The sequence below is a fragment of the Manacus vitellinus genome, unplaced genomic scaffold (assembly GCF_001715985.3).
Source record: "Manacus vitellinus isolate BGI_N305 unplaced genomic scaffold, ASM171598v3 scaffold_5_pilon, whole genome shotgun sequence".
Taxonomy (NCBI): Eukaryota; Metazoa; Chordata; class Aves; order Passeriformes; family Pipridae; genus Manacus; species Manacus vitellinus.
Genome location: NW_021940682.1, coordinates 7,896,941 through 7,916,236, shown reverse-complemented (window position 1 = coordinate 7,916,236; position 19,296 = coordinate 7,896,941). Strand labels below are relative to the sequence as shown.

Sequence of the window (19,296 nt, the reverse complement as noted above, 5' to 3'; positions counted from 1 at the left end):
AATGACAGTCTTATCAAAGTGCTTTTGGGAAAGTGGTGATTTCTAGGCAAACCACAGAAAGTCTTCATAAGAAAATTAAAGAGGAGAGCGAAAGAGTGATTTCTGATTTCAAACTGCACACTGCTTTCCACAAGGGTGTGATAAACATTTGCAAGTACATTGATAAAGACAGTTTGTGGAATACTGAATAATAAGGTACAATCTTACATTTCAGGGACTCCAGTGGCTATTTTCCTCTTTTCAGTATTCTATAAATATTCCAAATTTCAACACAGTTCAGTTCTAATCTGCAGTGTTAATGGTCATGCTGCTGCACGGCAAACCTCCTTCCTAAACACAGGCTTTCGATAGTGACTTCAAAGCTGTTCATTAAATCTGTTTAAATCAGCATAGCAACCACAGTAACCTACAGAACAGCATTTTAAGTGCTGTCAAGAGACGTTGCAGGGAGCTGGAGGATTAGCTATTACAGCTACAGCTTGCTGTTTAGTGCAGCCCTTTACAAAGGATTTCACATGCGGACTTGAGGCACAAAACCACGGAGGCTACTGGTTCCTCGACAATTTAAATTTCTTTTTCTCACCCTGGAACCCCACTGTCTCCCTAAGCACTGCTACAGAACCCATCCAGAGTTTTCAGAAGAACTTGAACTAACTAAAAGAGGGGAAAATCATGCATAACAGACACAAAAATACCACATAAAAAGAGCTGACCCCAGCTTTCCAATCCTCTCAGTATCAACCTTACATGTCTTTCTAATTCTTGAATCTCAGCCTCCTTTCTACAATTGCACTACCTGGTACAGAGATCTTCTGTGCGGGGAAAACTGCACGCCACGGATGAGTTATCTTTTAATCACAGTGGCATGTTCTTATTCCCGAACAAAAACACCCACCTACAGGGTTAGATCAGTGCAAAAATACCACAAAACCGTACTACTTTTCTTTTAAGAAGTTCTCAGGGTGGGGGGTGGGAAGGCAACTTCTCAATTATTTCAGGGAACATTTCAAACTTCTGTGACAATCTGTAACACACGGCAACTCAACATATAAAACCAAGCAGAAATGGTTAGTGTGCTGTACAGAGGTACATGATTTCAACTGCTGATATGAGAAGCATAAAATAGCAACAGGTTCATGAGGAGGAACTGCAAACTTGCACCTCTATACAGATGCTTACAGTAAATATTTCAGCTGGGTCTAGTTAGACATTCTTTAGTAGAAAGCTGCACATCAGAATCATTACATTACTGTGGATGCTCAAGAAATTAAATCAAGTAATTTTTAACTCTGAAATAAAGAAGAGGTATGAAAAGTGCTGCTGAAAGTATGAACTTTTTGTTCTCATTTCCTAATATTGTTTTTCAATTGTCCTGAACTTGAAAAAAATGTTGCTGATTTAAAGCAGCTTTTATGTAAGCTGTGCAAGTTTGGAGTTGGCTTCCTGCCAAATCTCCGAAACTCAACAACAGGGTCTCCTTCCCATAACTTAACATCCAAAGAGGAGCCATCTTCTGTCAAGAAAACTATACCTGCCAGCATGACAGTGATGCTGTATATGATTCACTCTTATTCAGGCACAGACCTTGCCCCAAGGGCTTTGATGGACTATATTAAGCAACATAGACAGGGTGAGAGATGTAAAGCATGAATAAATATAATTTAATTTAGATTGTGCTTGTTTCTTGCTTGCTTCTTGCAACCAACCAACTTGCTTCAACCAACAAAGCAGTAAAGATCCTGGTATCTACTCACAAGAAGATTTATGCATTTATATTGGGCATTGAAGCTATGGAGCTTTGTCCAAATCACTGTTGCTAAAGAAGACCAAAAAAAATTGTAGAATCAAGAAGTTGGTAGAACCTCTCAAGTGTTTCAACAGTAAAACATTTCTTGGCAGAAAGTTAACTTTGCAAGAAAAATTTCACCCTATTTAAATCAAAACTTCACCTTACATTTAGAAATATAGGATCTCCACCAGGTTTTGCATCCGAAACATCAGAGCCACCAGCACTGCCATTAAAAGAAGACATCACATGAGGACTTTGTTAAGGATGCACAGTGGATTCTTTTCCATCTGTGGCATGCAGGCAGTCTATATGCCCATTTCCTACCAGTCTCACAACAAACACTGAAACATTTGTCCTCTTGTCTTCACTTAGCACTGGCAGCAGATTTCCCACATGTTATTCAAGGAAGTTAACTGATGGGATGTTCTTGTACTATTCAGCCTCCGCAGTTTAGACAAATCAAAGTTTATGACAGGAGATGTTTCTGCTGCAAGGCAGGAAACTTTTCACTTTTAATTTTCTCTTTTTTTATTATGCTTCTGTTTCATTACTTTCAAGCTAATTCAGCAAATAAGAGAAATAAAGCATGCACTACTCTGGTCATTTGGGGAAGACATTTCAGATCACTGTCAACTTTACTAAGTCTTGCTCAACTTTTCCAGAACCTGCAATAATCTGTCTTTAATCAGATCTACAGTGATAAGAGGGAGAAAAACAATTGTAAGAACAACACTATTTCAAAATAAGTCTTCTTTTCCAAGTCTGAAAAGTAATCTCTGCTCTGGTTTTGCACCATTTCCCGATTTGATTCACCCCTTCTAGCAGTGGACTTCAGATTACTTCTGCTGTACATATACTTATTTACAAAGAGAAAGCACCACTCTCTTCTCTTCCCTGAATTAAGAAATATGGCATGCAAGAGACAAGATACTTTGCATCAGTACCAAAATACATATATCAGATGTATAATTTAAAGTTTGACTATGATACACGTGCATCTGCTCCTTTCGCTTTTACTCAATTGGACCTACACTTTCTTAATTAAAAAAGGCAGAAGACTGCTGTTAGCCTGTGCAGTGCAACTTCAACTGGACTGCATCCCAGTTTTAATATTCTATAATGACTAAGTGGGCTCTTAGCAAAATCACAGATTGTCTAATGCTCTTACTTCTTACCAATGCCTGCTTGGATGCAGAAACAGCTTAAAGCTCCACCAGAATTCTCTTGCTCATCACCCTTTCCCTATTCCAGACAGCATGGCAGCAGCTACTTAGGTCACCACAGGGCTGATTTCCATCTATAGGCTGCATTAATCCAAACTAAATCAGTGTTTGATTCTGGAGAGGGTGGCCCTTAGGTCGTTCTGTGGCAGACAGGCTTCTTAACCTCACTAGACTAAAGGGGATGTCCTTGTTGCACAAGTAAGCTGGCATTTCAGGAAGCACTGTTGTGACCCAGTTCGATTATATAGATTCAGTTCTACACCAGTGCAGACTCAAAAGTCATCCTGCATGGGTTTGGCTTGTTCTGTTTTTTTACCCTTCAAGCACCAGTGAACAATACATCTAGTAACAGTTGCATTACACTTCACAAGTTGACTTTGTCAATACAAGACAGATCACGTGTTGGTTCCAGCAGCTCAAAGACAGATTTTAATGAGATTTCTGCCATCAGCATTTGCCCAGTTCCTTCCTTAACTTTACAACAGAACTGCTTCTCATTTCAGCTTTTTCCTGAAAATGCTGCCAGCATCTCACCGCATGACTTGGATTCAAGTTTAACAGTGTTGCCCACTGAGAATTCAGCACTTTATGGGCACAGAGAGGGGAAACAGGCACTACCGAACAGGAGATAGAAACATAATGAGAGGTGTGGCAGGCTAAAGGTGCCTTGGACCATGACCAGGCTTATGCTTAGATGGGAATCATAGCATTCATTCATTACAGGAAAAAAACCGACCTTTAAAACAAACAAGAAAACCCGCACAACCCAGCACCTTCTTGTCATTGCCGAGGATATTTCATCCTAAAATGCATGAGAATTTGAGACCCACCTTTCCCACTCACAGAATTTGCCTTCAAGCATGTATGTATGTGACCCTTAGCTAACCAAAGTCAAGGGCTTGGAGAGGTGTGTAGTTAACTGATGCAGGTGTACTCCCGACAGCAGTGAGGAGCTTTATCAGCACTCAGCTGTTTGGCTCTGTGGTGAAGAGGAAGACCAGGAGGGTCTGCCAAGCTCCCCCTCCCATGAGTCACACAGGGCACAGCTGGACCAGAGCTGTTAATCACATTCACTGCTTCAGTACAAGAAGGAAAACTGCATAAGCAAACTTTTATAAGTGGAAATATGCACAATTTTTCAGCAAATTATTTCCCAAGACAGATTTTTCTTCCACCCACTTACTGCTCTAAAGTATTTAAAACCTTCCTTACAAGGAAGTTCAAATTCATCAAATATAAGTTCTCCTTGGTATATATTTAGTATACTCTGAACATTGCATCTAGCTGATAGCTAGAAGACTGCCACTGCCTTTCAAGCTTTGACTTGACAACTACATCCAAATCATGGATTCACACAACAGTCCTGCCTGAAGCTCCGTCATTGCAGTTTACTACATGTGAAATTTTATTTTATATACGCCCCTAACATGTCTCCCTCATAGTCTGGCACAGTTGAAGCATAGGGTCAAACATGTCCACATATTTCAGTTTCACTTGTTTTTTAAACTTTAGATAGCTAACAAGGAAAGAGCAAAGGAGGGCAGGAGGTGGGGAAGAGGCCAGCAAAACTTTTTTTCCCATCTTTTTTTTCAGAGGAAAAATAACCAAAAGAGTTTCAACTTTCTGATCTGCTCTTGAAAGCCTCATTTTGTAAATAAAAACCAAGAGAAAATACACAAAGTAATGATATGTCAGGAATGAAACAATTTCTCTTTTTACCTTTGTTTCTACAGGTTGATCTTGTTTACTGATTTCCTCAGCTGGTTCTTCCTTCACATTACTATTAATTTCTGGAGTTTCATTTTCAGATGGGAGCAGTGTATCACTACTTGGAGTTCTGTAGTAGCTGTTAAGCATCTGTTCTTCACAGGTAGTCATACTTTGTAATGACTCCCTGCAAGTACTTTCTCCTTCCCCATTTATCAAGCTGCTGTCAATGACATCATCTGGAACTGGAGTGGACACATCAGAGCCACGATCTGATAATCTCCTGTCCTCATCCTCTGGCTGGTCTTGTGCTACTACTCCGTTGGCTGTGTGTAGCTGTGCAACCTGAGTTTTGTCAGTATTGTTGTTTCCCTGTTTTTGTAGTGAGTGCTGGGAGGGGAGTTTGGGCTGAGGTGATGGTGTTGACCCATATCTTCCTTGAGATTTAGTAAGGTGGAGAACAGAGGAATCTTTCTTCAAATCACTAGGATTCAACGAGCTAAAAACACCAAACAAAAAAGCATCAATGAGAGAAGAGTTAAACGTGGACTTATAAAACATCCTGGTACGGTAAGTGGGAGAGTTGCACCATATAACCAATTCCTCCCAAATAGTTTTTTTTTTTTTCCTGTGTTAATATTAGGAAGTTCAGACCACTGAAACCTGGAATGCATTGAACGACACACAAACATGCATCTCTTACTAGAAACCCAGGGTGCCGTTCATACCGATCCATTGCATCCTCATGTGTCTTGAATCTCATTTGTAGGGGAGATTTAGATTGGAAATTAGGAAAAATTTCTCCATTGAAAATGTTGTCAGGCATTGGAACAGGCTGCCCAGGGAAGACTTTGAGTCACCATCCCTGGAGGTATTTAAAAGACATGTAAATGTGGCACTCAAGGATGTGGTTTAGTGGTGGGCTTGGCAGTGCTGGGTTAACAGTTGGATTCTATGATCTTTTGCAACCTGATTCTATTATTAGCTCCATATAACAGCCAAGGTAATCAAGAAACCGATGGATGAAGCAACTGGCCCAAAGTGTTCCAGAAATTACTGGCGGAAATGGAGCAAGACCCGTGGTGTCCCAAGTCCCAGTCCACTGCTTAAAGTAACAAATAGCCTATTCCCTACCTGCTCTTTAGTTATAAAAAGTGAATTAAATGTGTCCAAGAACCTTTAAGCATCCCTTTCCTTAGTTCAGCAGATTACAGGAGGAGCTTTAAATTTTTATCCCATTTCTTCCCCTGCTTCCTTATTTAGCAGTGTCCTTCCATCATGCTGCATCTTTTCTGAAAGTCTTTTTCCTCCATACTTTATGTCTGCTTTAAACACATTATCCTTTGCTCATACCTCTCACTCTCTCTTTGACTTTTAGGCCAATATAAATGCTGTAAAAGCATTTGGATTCATTATAATTCAGGAAAAAAAACAACTCATTGGAACCTGAAGTACATTTAACAAGCCACATTCAACTTGCTATAAAGTATCATAACTGTCCTCTAACACATTGTTCCTAGTATGGACCTCCATCTTCTGGAGAGATGCTAATTGCTTACAAACTGTATGTTTACTCCTTATTTATAGCACAGTTTACACAAATATTGCAAACACATTCTGCATTTTGACATACAGAGCTCAAAAAAATAACTTACATTAGCTTTACCTTTTTCCATCATATAACAAAAAATTTAAATCAGTTTTTCTTTAGTTGTGTAAAGATTATGCCTTTTTTTTATCCAGTAAGCTTAATTGCAGGACAAAATTAATTCACATTTTTCAATTGTCTTCACAGAGCAAAAAGGTTTAATTAACTTTCTACCATGCCTACATGTTTGTGGGCTGTACAGACTAATGAAAATAAGTTATCATAACTGACAATCACAGTTTGTACTTCATGAATATGCTACCTAGCCATTTCAAGACCACTAATTAAAACTGAAGATCCAACTACACAGAAGATATATTTTGTGAGTTGAGCTCATTCGAAAAACAGGGATTGCCTCCACTGTCAAAGCAGGATATTCCAGAACTCAGCATTCTAATTATGGAAGTTTCTCATAAGCAGAGATCATATTCTTGAGGAGAATTTAGTCATTAGACAGATATTACTGGGTGTGCCTAATGAACAATGTTGCCCAAAAGCAACTGAACTTCCCATAGTTCACAAAATGTCCCTACTTTTTAAGGTCTACGGACAAGAAAGTTTTCCTTGCTTTCTTTATAGTTTCCTTTTATTGCATAATATTGTAAAAGTTACTTTACAATACAGCAGGCACATCTAGCAGGAAGGAATGTAGGGCTCAGTGGTGTAGGACACAATGTACCTGAGGAGTTTCCTTTCAGAAAGGGTAAAATTGTTTTTCTAAGAATATTGCACTATTTAAAAAACTGTGGAGGAAGACTAGGAAACAAAGTTGGTAACAGAGACTTGTGCTATAAGAATTCACAGGACTTCCAGTGCTGTAGTAGTCTCTTTTCCCCATCTATAAGCTCCTGCCATGACTAAGTGCAATTAAGTGTCTGCCTAATGACAGAAGTTTCTTGCAGATGAAGCTTTGAAATGATTTCTATTCCAATGGATGAAGATACTTTTACAATGCTCAGCTGCTTCCATATAAAGGATTAAATTTCACCCATCTTGAGGGGAAATTCTTTCAATGGAAGTCTTAATAGTCTGGCTCCTCAGAAGCTTATGTTCTATTGTACATAATGCATTCATTCTCACAGGGGGCATTCCTTCAGAACACCAGTATCCCAAGGAAAAATGAGAAAACCGCATCCAAAACTTGGAGTACTCAACTGGCACTGGACTGTTCCTTGAGCTGTTCCTCTGTCATGGGCTTTCTGGAAAGTCACTCTCTTTATACAGAGCAGACTCCTTTCAAACCTTCTGTTTCAGAGCTTATAATACATCTTACTAAAGATGCATCATGTGCATCTAATTAAAGACACACAAGTAACACTATTTTGTGAAAGCATTATTCACTGTGGTTTATGTTTCCCACAGTTCCAAATGTTTTCTGTAGAATGTAGTATCAAAACTCCAGAACACTGAGCTATTCCAAAATCACCAAGTATTACAAAGGAAACCATTCAGAGAATGTATGTCATATCAATACATATAACTCGTAGACATCACCCTCTTCACATGAATGATCTAAGAGGTTAAAACAGTTTAAAATGAAAATCAGGATTTCAGGTTGTTCTATTTGCTTATAAAAGATTTTTTTTTCCCTGCAAAACCAGAAGAATTTAATATTAGCTGCAATGTTTCATTCTAAACCCAGCACTTATTTCAAATCCCTACCATTTTTGGGCATGCTTTAAAAATGCTAAAAGTTTGTTTGTTTCCTTTTTTTTTTTTTAAAGAAAAATTAAGGCTAGCACCTCATGAATGAGCACACCTTGTACAGGCCAAATACACAATTGGCTCTCACCGTTTCAAAACGTGCAGTTTTGCCACCAAGTCCTCTGGCAGGCATGGGTGTGAGCACTACTGTGGTATCAATGTTCTTCCTCACACATTCAAGTTCCAACAATCCACATACAACAAACAGAGTTACGAGCTAATTGAAATCCTCTTACATACCTGCCTCCCTCAAAACGATGGATGAGATCTGACACTTTACTGGACTTCTCCCTTGCAACACTGGAAACAGCAGCGGGCGCCTCTTCCTCCATCCTTGGTTTGTGATTTGCTAAAGCTTTATGCCTGGGGGTTTGGTACGTTGCCTTCTGCAGATGAACTGGCTTTGGAGGCACTGCAAACAACAACAACAACAATCACTCATGTTTCTTTGAGCTGCCAGAATACAGAATCATAGAATGGTTTGGGTTGGAAGGGACCTTAAAGATCATCTAGTTCCAAACTCCCTGCCATGGGCAGGGACACCTTCTACGAGATCAGATTACTCTCACATATGAGACTTTTGCATAAGAACCTACTGCAGTAATGAAAAAGGAATGCCCATGGCTTTAATTAACATTAAAGCTGCTTTATGAACACAGGGACTTCATATAGTCCTTTATACACTGTTTGGTATTGGGGATCTTATTACATTTCCTGACTAAAATGTGAACCATATGCTATTTGACAAGTTAGAAAACTAGGAAGTTTTCTAGTTTGTTTGTTTTTATAGTGTATTGTAGTAAATACATAAGTGGCCTCCATAAATGCAGGCTTTATAATAAAAAAGAATTGAGCCCAAAGGACTCAGCTGTACTGTGAAGCTCAAGACAGAGATTTAAATTGCTGCCCCAAAATTCCAGTGCTCTCATTCTTTACCTTATCCCTTGTGACCTCAATAACAATTGTCAATGGAAAAGGTATTTGCCTTCAGCTTTAAACTTCCTTTACTCACTGAACCTTTGTCTAATTATACTGCTGAAAACCTTCCCCCCTGAAAATACTTTTTATTTTTCTTGCTTTTTCCCCCTCCTTTCCATAAGTCCTTCTAATTAGATTGTTAATGATCAGTCACTGTTTAATAAAGCAGTGACTAGAGCACAAAAGACAAGGTGACACATAAAGCAACTAAAGTCACACGTACCAAAGATCTTTAAATTAACTTTTATCCCTTTAAGCAATTATGCAGCATTTGTGGGCAGCAAAAGCACATCACAGACTGGGCCCAAATGTGTTCCACTATTGGAGTAATGCACGTCCAGCTCCATCAAGAAGAGAGACTTAAAGGAAAGGTCCTTAATTCCCAAAAACACAACTCTGTTCAATCCCACACATATTCCCAAAACATACTGTGATGGAAGTGAAACCATTTGATATGAAATTGAAAAAAGATTTATTAAAAGGCAGGCATAAATTGGCAAGAGTAGGTAATGCCCTGCCAGTAGAACCAGTGGCCCCAGGGGCTTGGCCACTGCTCCACAGACAACCCATTCCAGCGTGCCACAGGCACTGGCCCTCCAGCAACTACAAAGACCTGCCAGGGAGCAACCATGAAGGGAAAGAGCACAGGAGTCAGCATTAGGAGTCATGTGCCATTCTCATGGTAGAAAAAAAAAAAAAAAAGGCATCAGTACAGGGTACACAATAGATGGATATGAAAAAAACATGTTCTTCACATCGCTGGCTTTAGGATAGCTTACTAACTTACCCTGGAAAATCCATGCACCACAGGAATGAGCTTACCTCCCATCAACTGACAATTGAAAGGAGTGTTGAAAAAATTCTTGCAAATATACTAATCATAGACTATGACATTCAAGTGTTTCTTGCAGTTTAAGGGCAATTTTCCATCTCTACCTTACGTTAAATTTATAGGAAGTAATATTTGTGTTTCCAAGAATGTAATTGCACTTAAGTGGGATTGTAGTGATTGCTGCAGTCTGAAAAGTACCATGAGAGAATCTATAAAGAAACAAATTTACCACAAAAAGCTTTAGACTTCAATCATATCAATTACAAATGCAGATAAATGAAATAATCAGAGGGAGAAGGAAGACAATTACTGCAGATCAGATGCTTTTGCTGTGCATATGTGCATACTTGGTTCTTGGAAGCTTTATATTTATTAACACAAGCAAGAAAAGCGAGTTCGTGGGGGATGCAGTACAGAAAGATGACTCAATCACTTTTGAAATAGTTATAATGCAACCCTGAAACAAGCAGACTATTAAATTGTGTAACTGCTTCAGTATCTGTAGTAACCGAAGTCCCTCCTGAGAAGCCGCATGCAATCGCTCAGCTGCAGTGCAGTGGAGTAGCTTTCCCTACGTTCCCTCTTCTCAGGGAGTTCGGAAAAGGTCTGGCAGAATTAGGCCAATGAGCATCAGATAATTGTCCAAGCACTGAATAGCTTGCTGTGCTGACAAAGGCAAGGGGACAGCGGAAAAAGGTGACACGAGCAGGCTGGGAAAAAGCAGGACACATAATTGAGCGTAAGCGCTGCCATTCCCTCAGGGGGGAGATGGACAGGAAAGGGGTCACCGAGTGGATTTGCTGACCAGCACCACATGAGTTTGTAGGAACACTTCTTGCTCTCGCAGTGGACTTTGTATAACCCCCATTCCTGTGAAATCTCTTATGTAATGGACCCGTGCATCTCTTCAATTCTTTTGTACATCTCATAAAATGTTAATATCCTCACAAGGATATATTAAAACTACTGAACTATAGGGAATTAATGTCTACTGATAAAGCAGAAGGAATTAGTTGGAAGTTATTTTTATACTGGGTCCACAGGGACAAAAATCAAATTCTAGGACATTCTGTGGAGGTGTCACACACTTTTGCAGCTATTACTGAAAAACCACAGCTTAGCAGCATTTACGTAGGGCAAGCATGAGGAACCTCTGGGCAAACTGGGCAAACCCCGCATACTGAAAATCCCCGTAATATCTTCAGAAGAGAACAACAAACCTAATAGCCATACCGACTCATTTATGCAAGATTTTTCATGCTTTACTTCCTACTAGCATCTAAGAGAGAGCATTTCCCCTAATCAGCTGCTGCTGTAGCTACTGTATGGTTTAGAAATAGAGCAATGGAGAAAGAATAGTCACAAGATCAATGGAAAGAAAAGAATCAGTAGCGTAAAAAAAACCTCAACCCTCAAACCTTCCTGTAAGGTCAGCCTTGTTAACAGGGATTATGGAAAATAAATTCCATTAACTCTCCCCTCAATGTACTTCTGCAGTGTTTTGTTTTAATCAGATTATTTTTCAACGTGCATACAGCAAGGATCTTAAGAGAAAGAAAAAAAAAAAAAAGAAAAGACTGGCCCATTGTAGTAACCTGCATAATACAGAGCTCTGTTTGAGTCTATAAATACTCTTGTCTCCATACTGTAGAATTTTGAGCTCATTAGGAGACATGAACTGCCCATTCTGCTCAAAGAAAACCCCTCCATGTTCTCAGGTAGCTGGCACTGTATACCACTAGCCATAATCAACATTTATGCTGCAGTGCCTAGCTGTGCATTCAACTTTGCACAAATGCATAAGGAAATGGGAGATAATGCTACAAATGGCTCAAAAGGCACAACCACCTTTGCAGACTCCAAAGCATATTAGACAAGGTCATTTATCTCTTTCCTTGGAAAGCATCACGTGTTCAATCTCCATCCATGTGTTTAACTCACAATGGCTAAAAATGCTACCGTGCCTTGACTCCATGAAAATACACTTAAAAGTTCCTGGGGCAAACAACTATAGCTCTCCTGGTTGAGTCATCCATCATCACCTCCTTGCATGCTTCATCACCTTCAAGAAGATCAAACAAGCACAGCTGGATAGATGCCAAAGATTTACACTCTTAAGAGCAGTATGAAATAACTAGTAACCTAGACTCAGTAGAAAGAGAGAAAAAATATCTTCCAATATTGTATTAAGAAAGATGACCAATATTAATCAGATGTACTTTGTTCTCTCATTTGTCTTCTTCCCAGAGATAATATTTGGGATTTGGCAGTTTTGCTGATAAAAGAGACTTTGTAACAGGTTTCTTAAAGCACCACTGAGAGTGAAGCCCACTTAGCAACAGCTCTCAGCTTTAGTTCAATTCACCATTAACTGTACAAGTTTGCTAGAGAAGCACAGTCTACCTTTCAGACTTTTAAGAGTTTTCTCAGCTTTTTTAGGCCCAAGCCACTGAACATTTTCAAAACCACAGAATATATTATAATTAACTGAGAAAGGAAGACAGGACTGATGCTACACAGCAGACAGTCAGCTAAAACTGACTGCTGAAGTCTATGTGCTGAATGTGTTGTGTCCTCATCATTTCACAGTAGCACAAACCAGCTTGTCTTTTGGAGTGGAAATTCATCTCCAACCCAAACAAAAATGCCTCTTCAGCCTCAGCAGGAGATTCATAAGAACTGCTAAGCTCTCATTAGAAAAATTTAAATGAGCAACTGATGCACAGTCTTGAACTGACAAGACAGTTCACTGCTTTGAAGAAGTGTTGACATTTCAATATATTTTGCATCCTACAATAAAGCTGCCCGGTACAGACAACAGCTTCGGTGCCCAGTATTTAGTAACTGGGCATCACAAAAAAACTCAAGCAAGAGGTTCAAAAAGCAAGGAATAGAAGAAACTTTTTTCTTTTTAAAAAAGAAAAAGGTCAATTTTTACATGCCATTCTACGTGCATTCTGCTACTGCTAGCTTCAGATGACTGCCTGACTATTTGTAGGTACGGGCACGTTTCAAATTATTTAACAATTTGCTTCCTCTCTCACGCATCATCTTCGTCTTGGAACCTGGTAGCATATTTTGCTATTTCCACTGATTATCTCCAGTCTGGATTAGTCTACTCTGTCAGAGAATGCAGTGCACTGGTGCAAAGGCAAAGCATCAGGTTCCACAGCCAGTACAGACTGTGACTGCTTTGCTCCACAGTCCTGATTTCTTTGCTTAACTCCCTCATCGGCCTTCAGCCAGTTTCAGGCTTTGTTCCAAATTTGCAAGGATTTTCACGAACCAAACTGTACTCAGGACAGAAATCTGACATATGAATTGCTAAACTGTTGATGGAAGGAACAAAAATTGGTGGAAGGAATTACTGGAGAACAAAATTGTTCTTTACTGCCAATGTATCAGACAGATTTTTTTTTTTCTCACTGAAGTGCCAGGGTAATAAATGAAAATGAAAAGAAAGAATTTTATATTGGATTCTGTGCAGAAATTTATTCACTTGACCTAGCTACCCTAAGTGAACTGTTTCCAGATATTTAAACTACTTCTCAGAGACCAAGTACAGACAAAACAGGGTTCCCTTCAAGTGCAAGATTTTGGACCTTTTTCCTCTATATTAAAGCTCTATTTCCTCTAAAACTAAGTTTACTGAAGGTAGCTGTACCCTACTTGCAACAAAACCTCAAAGTAATTTTTTATCTCTCTCATTTTAATTATATGCATTCCAGTAGGTTAAATGGAGGTCATTTTGCAGTTAGTTCATCCACAATCAAATATACTGGCATTACAATTCAGGTCTGTCATCTTGTTTCCTCTCACTATGAAAGGACATTTCGTATTTGCATGACTAGAACAACAATTTGGAAGAACATTTCCTACTGCTATAAACCAAAAATATTTCTGTACCTGTGCATGAAAAGCTCTTTAAAAAAAATATAGTGACCACTTTTAAACCAATAAACTAGAACAATCTAGTCTGCTTACATCATTTGGACTCCCAAATACTTCTCTCATTAATTATATTCTGGTTTGCTTGAATTCAATTAAAAGCAAAAAAAAGATATACTATAAAACTTCAATCTGATGCACACATTTAATAGGAATAAATGGAGCAAGACATAGGCTCATGAACAAAGCAGACACAAAATACCATTTAAAACAGTATTATTAAATATAATCTACGCAGCTCAATTTCTTAGACTACAGCACTATTCCTGGCTGTGGCACAACTTGGAGTAAACAGTATTGACAAACACAGAAGTCATGGCTATGGAAGAGCAACAACAGCTGCATAACTACTTGAATGAATGGGGTCTGATAATATAAAACTCCTAATTTATCTAATGGCTAGAATTTGTAATAAGTGTGCTGGCTTTGTTTTCGAAAGGCTTAAAATCTTTTTATTGATTGCCCATTTCTATTTATCCATTAGCAGATTTCTAAAATATTTTTCTTAGGAAGAACACATGTTCTCTTGTTAACTTTGCTGCGGAGAATTTGTTTCAGAGACATAGGAAATGGTGCAGAAAGGCTACTCAGATAAGTAATGTTTATACATAACTGGCAAAAACATCTTAGTTTACTGAACAATACTGGCAAAAGTTCTATAAAAATGAACTACACCAAAAAATAACACCTTTATTTTTCTCTCATTCTCCTGAAGTAAACAAAACTTTCTTGACACCTCAAAAAATTGCTTCCCTCCTTAACTCTAGGATGAACTCAGGACTGATGCAAAATCCTTCAAGATGCATTTTCCCATTAAGTGATACACAGATTGTTGTATCCACTACAAAATGACCCTGTGTGATTCTAGTTTCTATATGTGATTTAGATGGGCTCCAGTGTATTTGGTTTGCATGGCCAGGTTTCGGTAGCTGTGGAGGCCACAGGGGTGGCTTCTGTGAGAAGCTGTCAGAAGCTTCCCCCACGTCCAACAGAGCCAATACCAGCCAATACTCCAGGACAGACCCGCTGGCCAAGGCCAAGTCAATCCGAGAAGGTGGTGGCACGTCTGTGATAACATACTGAAGAAGGAAAGAAGAGTTATTGCACAGATGTAATGGCTCTCAGAGAAGAAAGGAGTGAGAATATGTGAGAGGAACAACCCTGCAGACACCAAGGCTAGTGAAGAAGGAGGGAGAGGAGGCACTCCAGGCACCGGAACTGAGATTCCTGCTCAGCTCGTGGTGCAGATCATGGTGAAGCAGCCGTCCCCCTGCAGCCCATGGAGGTCAGTGGGGGTGCAGAAATCCACCTGCAGTTCATGGAGGAGACCCACACTGGGGCAGGTGGATGCCCAAAAGAAGGCTGTGACCCCATGGGAAGCCTGTGCTGAAGCAGGACCTGAGGGCCCGTGAGGAAAGAAGCCCTTGCTAGAACAGCTTTGCTGGTAGGACTTGTGGCCCTGTGGGGCACCCATGCTGGAGCAGCCTATTCTTGAAGGACTACACCCCATGCAATGTTGGAGCAGTTCATGAAGAACTGTAGCCCATGGGAAGGACTCACAAGGGAGAAGTTCAAGGAGAACTATCTCCTGTGGGAGGGACCCCCACACTGGAGCAGGGGAAGGACTCCTCTCCCTGAGCAGCAGCAGAAGCAACATGTGATGAACTGACCATAACCTCCATTCCCATCTCCTGCACTGCTGGGGGAAGGAGGCAGAGCCCAGGAATGAGGGAAGGGGGGGGGAAGGTGTTTTTAAGTCTTGGTTTACTTATCGTCATCCTGCTCTGATTTTGACTGGTAATAAATTCAATTAATATCCCCAAGTCAAGTCTGTTTTGCCCATTGTGGTAATCAGTTTGTGATCTCTCCCTGCCCTTATCTCAACTCATGAGTCTTTTGTTGTATTTTCTCTACTCTGTCCAGGGGTACAGGGGAGAGTGATAGAGTGGCTTTGGTGGGTACCTGGCATCCAGCCAGGGTCAAACTACCATATCTAGTTTTCTATAAGTAATTCTTGTTTCTGTTGTATCAGCACTGTGTCTCAGAATCCAATTCCCTGAACAGCATCATGATATTAGTCTTCTAAACTCACTCTTTTTCTTTTAACTTTTAGGATGAACAAAGTTCCTATTGCATGTCACTTCTAAAAGACATCAGTCCAGAGCTGCTTTGAATTCAAGATTTCTGGAATGCAGTGACTCTGTTACGATCAACTTCAGCAGAATCATTGATATTACCAAGAAGACCACAAAAAAGGATGGTTTGTGGTGGTTTGAATCAATATATATATTGTCTTTATATCTATATATACAAAGTATATATAGATATTTATACATATATATATATATATATAAAATATGCACATATAAAGTATTTATATATACATAGGTTGACCTATGTAGCTTTTAAAAGATACATACTTATGGACAGAAACAGGTTAAGAAGGGACATTTACTTCTACTCTGCATACATTATTGGTCAGCATTTACTGCACGAACATGGAGTTCCCATCTTTCCACAAACTCCTGCAGAGCTAGAACTCCAGAGGTCCTGAATATCCTCCTCACCAATCCTGCCCCAAAGCCGGTCTGTCAAATGCTCCAATTCAAAAATAGTGCCAAAACCTCCCAGCTCCAATGCAGCAATACTTTTGAAAAATAAGTCAGAAATTACAGAATCATAAGGCATTTACAGAACATTTGTATTTCAATAACAAGCTTTTACCCTACGGTTTTCCTTCTGACAAATACAGTTCTTTCAAGGTGCTCTGTTTCTCTCAGAAGTCTGAGATGAAGAACAACTTTCGTAACAAAAATATTTGAGACTACTTACCTTGTGGCTTTGGATTTGAAGCTGAACGTGGGGATTGTTTGACTGGCACGCTTCCATTTATTCCCTGAGCCGCTTCATTGCGTACATTCTGCTCAACTAGTCTGGTTGTGGCACTCGCTGTACAAGTTCTAGACAATATTAAGGACTTTGGACAGATGCTGCTGCCTGAAAAATACACACAAAAAACCTGAGAGTAAGAAACAGGATTAAATATAGGATATAACGAATACAAACACATTTATTAGAGTGCTAACACTTCTCTACAGAGAAAATTAAAATATTCATCTTCCTTTTAAGGGTGTCTCATCCTAAAAACACATTTTACCTTTCACTGAAATTTATTATGTGGTTTAAACCTTGAAGAGGTTTTAAACAATATTTGGATATTAAAAAATACTTCCACCATGACTAGCCTAAGTTCTTCTAGAGGAAGATTACAATCTCCAACAGAGAGATTTTTTCTTATCTGAATTGTCAATGAGCTTGTTCAACAGAACTGTAGAAAACCCAGCATTTTTGTTTGGCTATTCTACTTCTGCATTCCAAGTCTGCACAAAATGCTATACATTCAAAATTTTATTTTATTAATGATGGTAGGATCCAAAATTATGCAATTTTTGTTGGTAGGAAAAGGCTCCTGTTTTAAGTATTACGGAAAAAAAATAGAGCAAAGCACAAATCCAGCCAACTCTTTCCTAGCAGGATGGAATTTATTCCAATTAATAGGATCTGAAGAAATCTGCTATTGGTAAGAAATCTGGAAGAAAACATAAAGGAAGGCATATTCAAACAATAGAAACTGTCATAAAAGCACTTATTAGAATGTGATTACTGAAGTCGGTTGCTTTGGAGTGTGAAAGCAATTGGTTCCCTAAACACAACCAAAAACTTCAAATAATAATATGAAGGACCTTGAGATGTCACTTAGGTCAACATTCATTCAACTCTGAATCAAAAAAAATCCACAACTTTTTTTGTGGGAGGAACAAGGGAAAGGAAGAAAGCCCACTGTTGTCATAATTATTTTCATTTAAAAACATTATTAGGGTAAATGTTGGGCACCTCAATTTATTGCTATTATTTGCCACCATTTTACCTTTTCTTGGCTTTACTGGGGTTTTCTTTGCACATTTCTATAAAAGACAAATCCAAAACTCACTTAACCGTTCCATGAGTTGATCCTCTGATGCCTTCTGAACAACTGGTCTGCAGAGTTTGGACACTCCGATCTAATCCAACTCCCTCTCCCATGGCAAAATCCACCATATCAAGCCATTCCTAGCCAAGCCTGTTCTTTGTATAGCAATGGAAAGAGACACCATAGCTATTGCTCTGTGCTACTCAGTGATTCTTCAGCCTTCTGTGGATTCCAACAATATTTTTGAGTATTTATTCTTTACTTCTTAGAAGCTTATTTTTCCTATTAAGCACTGAGGTACACCCAGAGGCTGCCTCTACAAACATGGAGGCTTGCAGAGGTCCATGGTGAGGTCAGCAATCCATACTAAAAAAGCACCAGTACTTGGATGACAATTCATGCACAACATCCACAGTTGCAACATGGCATTTTCCCTCTTCCATTTCATTCGGTTAGCAAGGGATCTTCCAGGAACATAAGGATGGCTACTTCCAGAATGATGAGGATAATCTAGCAAGGTCCAGCATGTACAGAAACTTTTCAGACATCTGCAATCTGAGGCAGAAATTCCTCTTTCCTTGGGTATCACCCCCATACACAAAAAGTCGTATTGTACTACAGCAGTGGGAGCTCTGTCCCACATCATTCCTCAATGCCTAAGAAGGTATTTTCAGTGCCATATCTGTCTCCCCTATGGAGGCAGGAGTACTGGAAGCTCTGAGAAAGACCAAGGTGATGATACAGAGAGTTGCACCAGCAAGTTTTCCTGGTCTCCATCAAAGAGCTGACAGGCTGAATTTCCCTTTCCCACAGAGTCCCATACCATACTGTAGCAGTTTACACTCTAATTGAGGAATCCTAAATTCAGAAACTCATTTAAGAAGAGTAACTCCTGTGGGATCGGTACGATGCACAAATTGGGTAGGCAATTGCACGTAATTTATAAATCTACATTCAGATCACACTTATAACTTTGCAATGAGGGTGAAAGCGTGACGTCTTAGACCTTTCTGAAAACTAATTTGCTTGCATATTTGACATCTAATGTGCTCCAAAATCTCCAGCTCCCAGAGTGCAGCTCAATAAGGGGCACAGCTGCTGTCAACTGCTCAGGCCAAGGTTAAAAATGTCCATCCAAGTGGTACTTTATTTGTTAAAAGGATTTCCTAACGAAACGAGAAACTTCTGGGGTCAGAATAGGAACTTATTTTACACACACAACTTTATCAAGCTGCTTACTCCCATTTAAGGTTATCGCTCACAATCACTTTAAGCCGAGGCTGTTGCAGAGCTGCTGCTGAGAACAGGCTACTCTGTGGTCAGCCACTTGTCCTCCCCTCCTTGTCGCCTTCTGCTCCAGCTTCTGCTTCTGGCTACTCCTTCCCCTGTGCCAGCAGCAGCAGCATTTCAGCCACACAGTGAGATGAAGAGTAGAAACAATGCAGCTGAAATCTGGACTATATTTTGGGTCGGTTTAACCTCACAGTCACCCCAGCA

General features: G+C 39.6%; 1 protein-coding gene across 2 annotated transcripts in view; it reads right to left on the bottom strand.

Annotated features, from left to right (window-relative positions):
- Positions 1 to 19,296, bottom strand: part of FGD4 (FYVE, RhoGEF and PH domain containing 4) — a 65,045-nt gene that overhangs the window by 19,881 nt on the left and 25,868 nt on the right. For both annotated transcript variants that reach the window (XM_008922093.3, XM_018080762.2), the window contains exons 2-4: positions 16,662 to 16,826; positions 8,312 to 8,483; positions 4,732 to 5,218 (exon numbers count right to left, since the gene is read on the bottom strand). In XM_008922093.3, coding sequence (XP_008920341.1) covers positions 4,732 to 5,218; positions 8,312 to 8,403 — 579 coding nt within the window. In that variant the 5' untranslated portion in view covers positions 8,404 to 8,483; positions 16,662 to 16,826. The remainder of the gene's footprint in view (positions 1 to 4,731; positions 5,219 to 8,311; positions 8,484 to 16,661; positions 16,827 to 19,296) is intronic.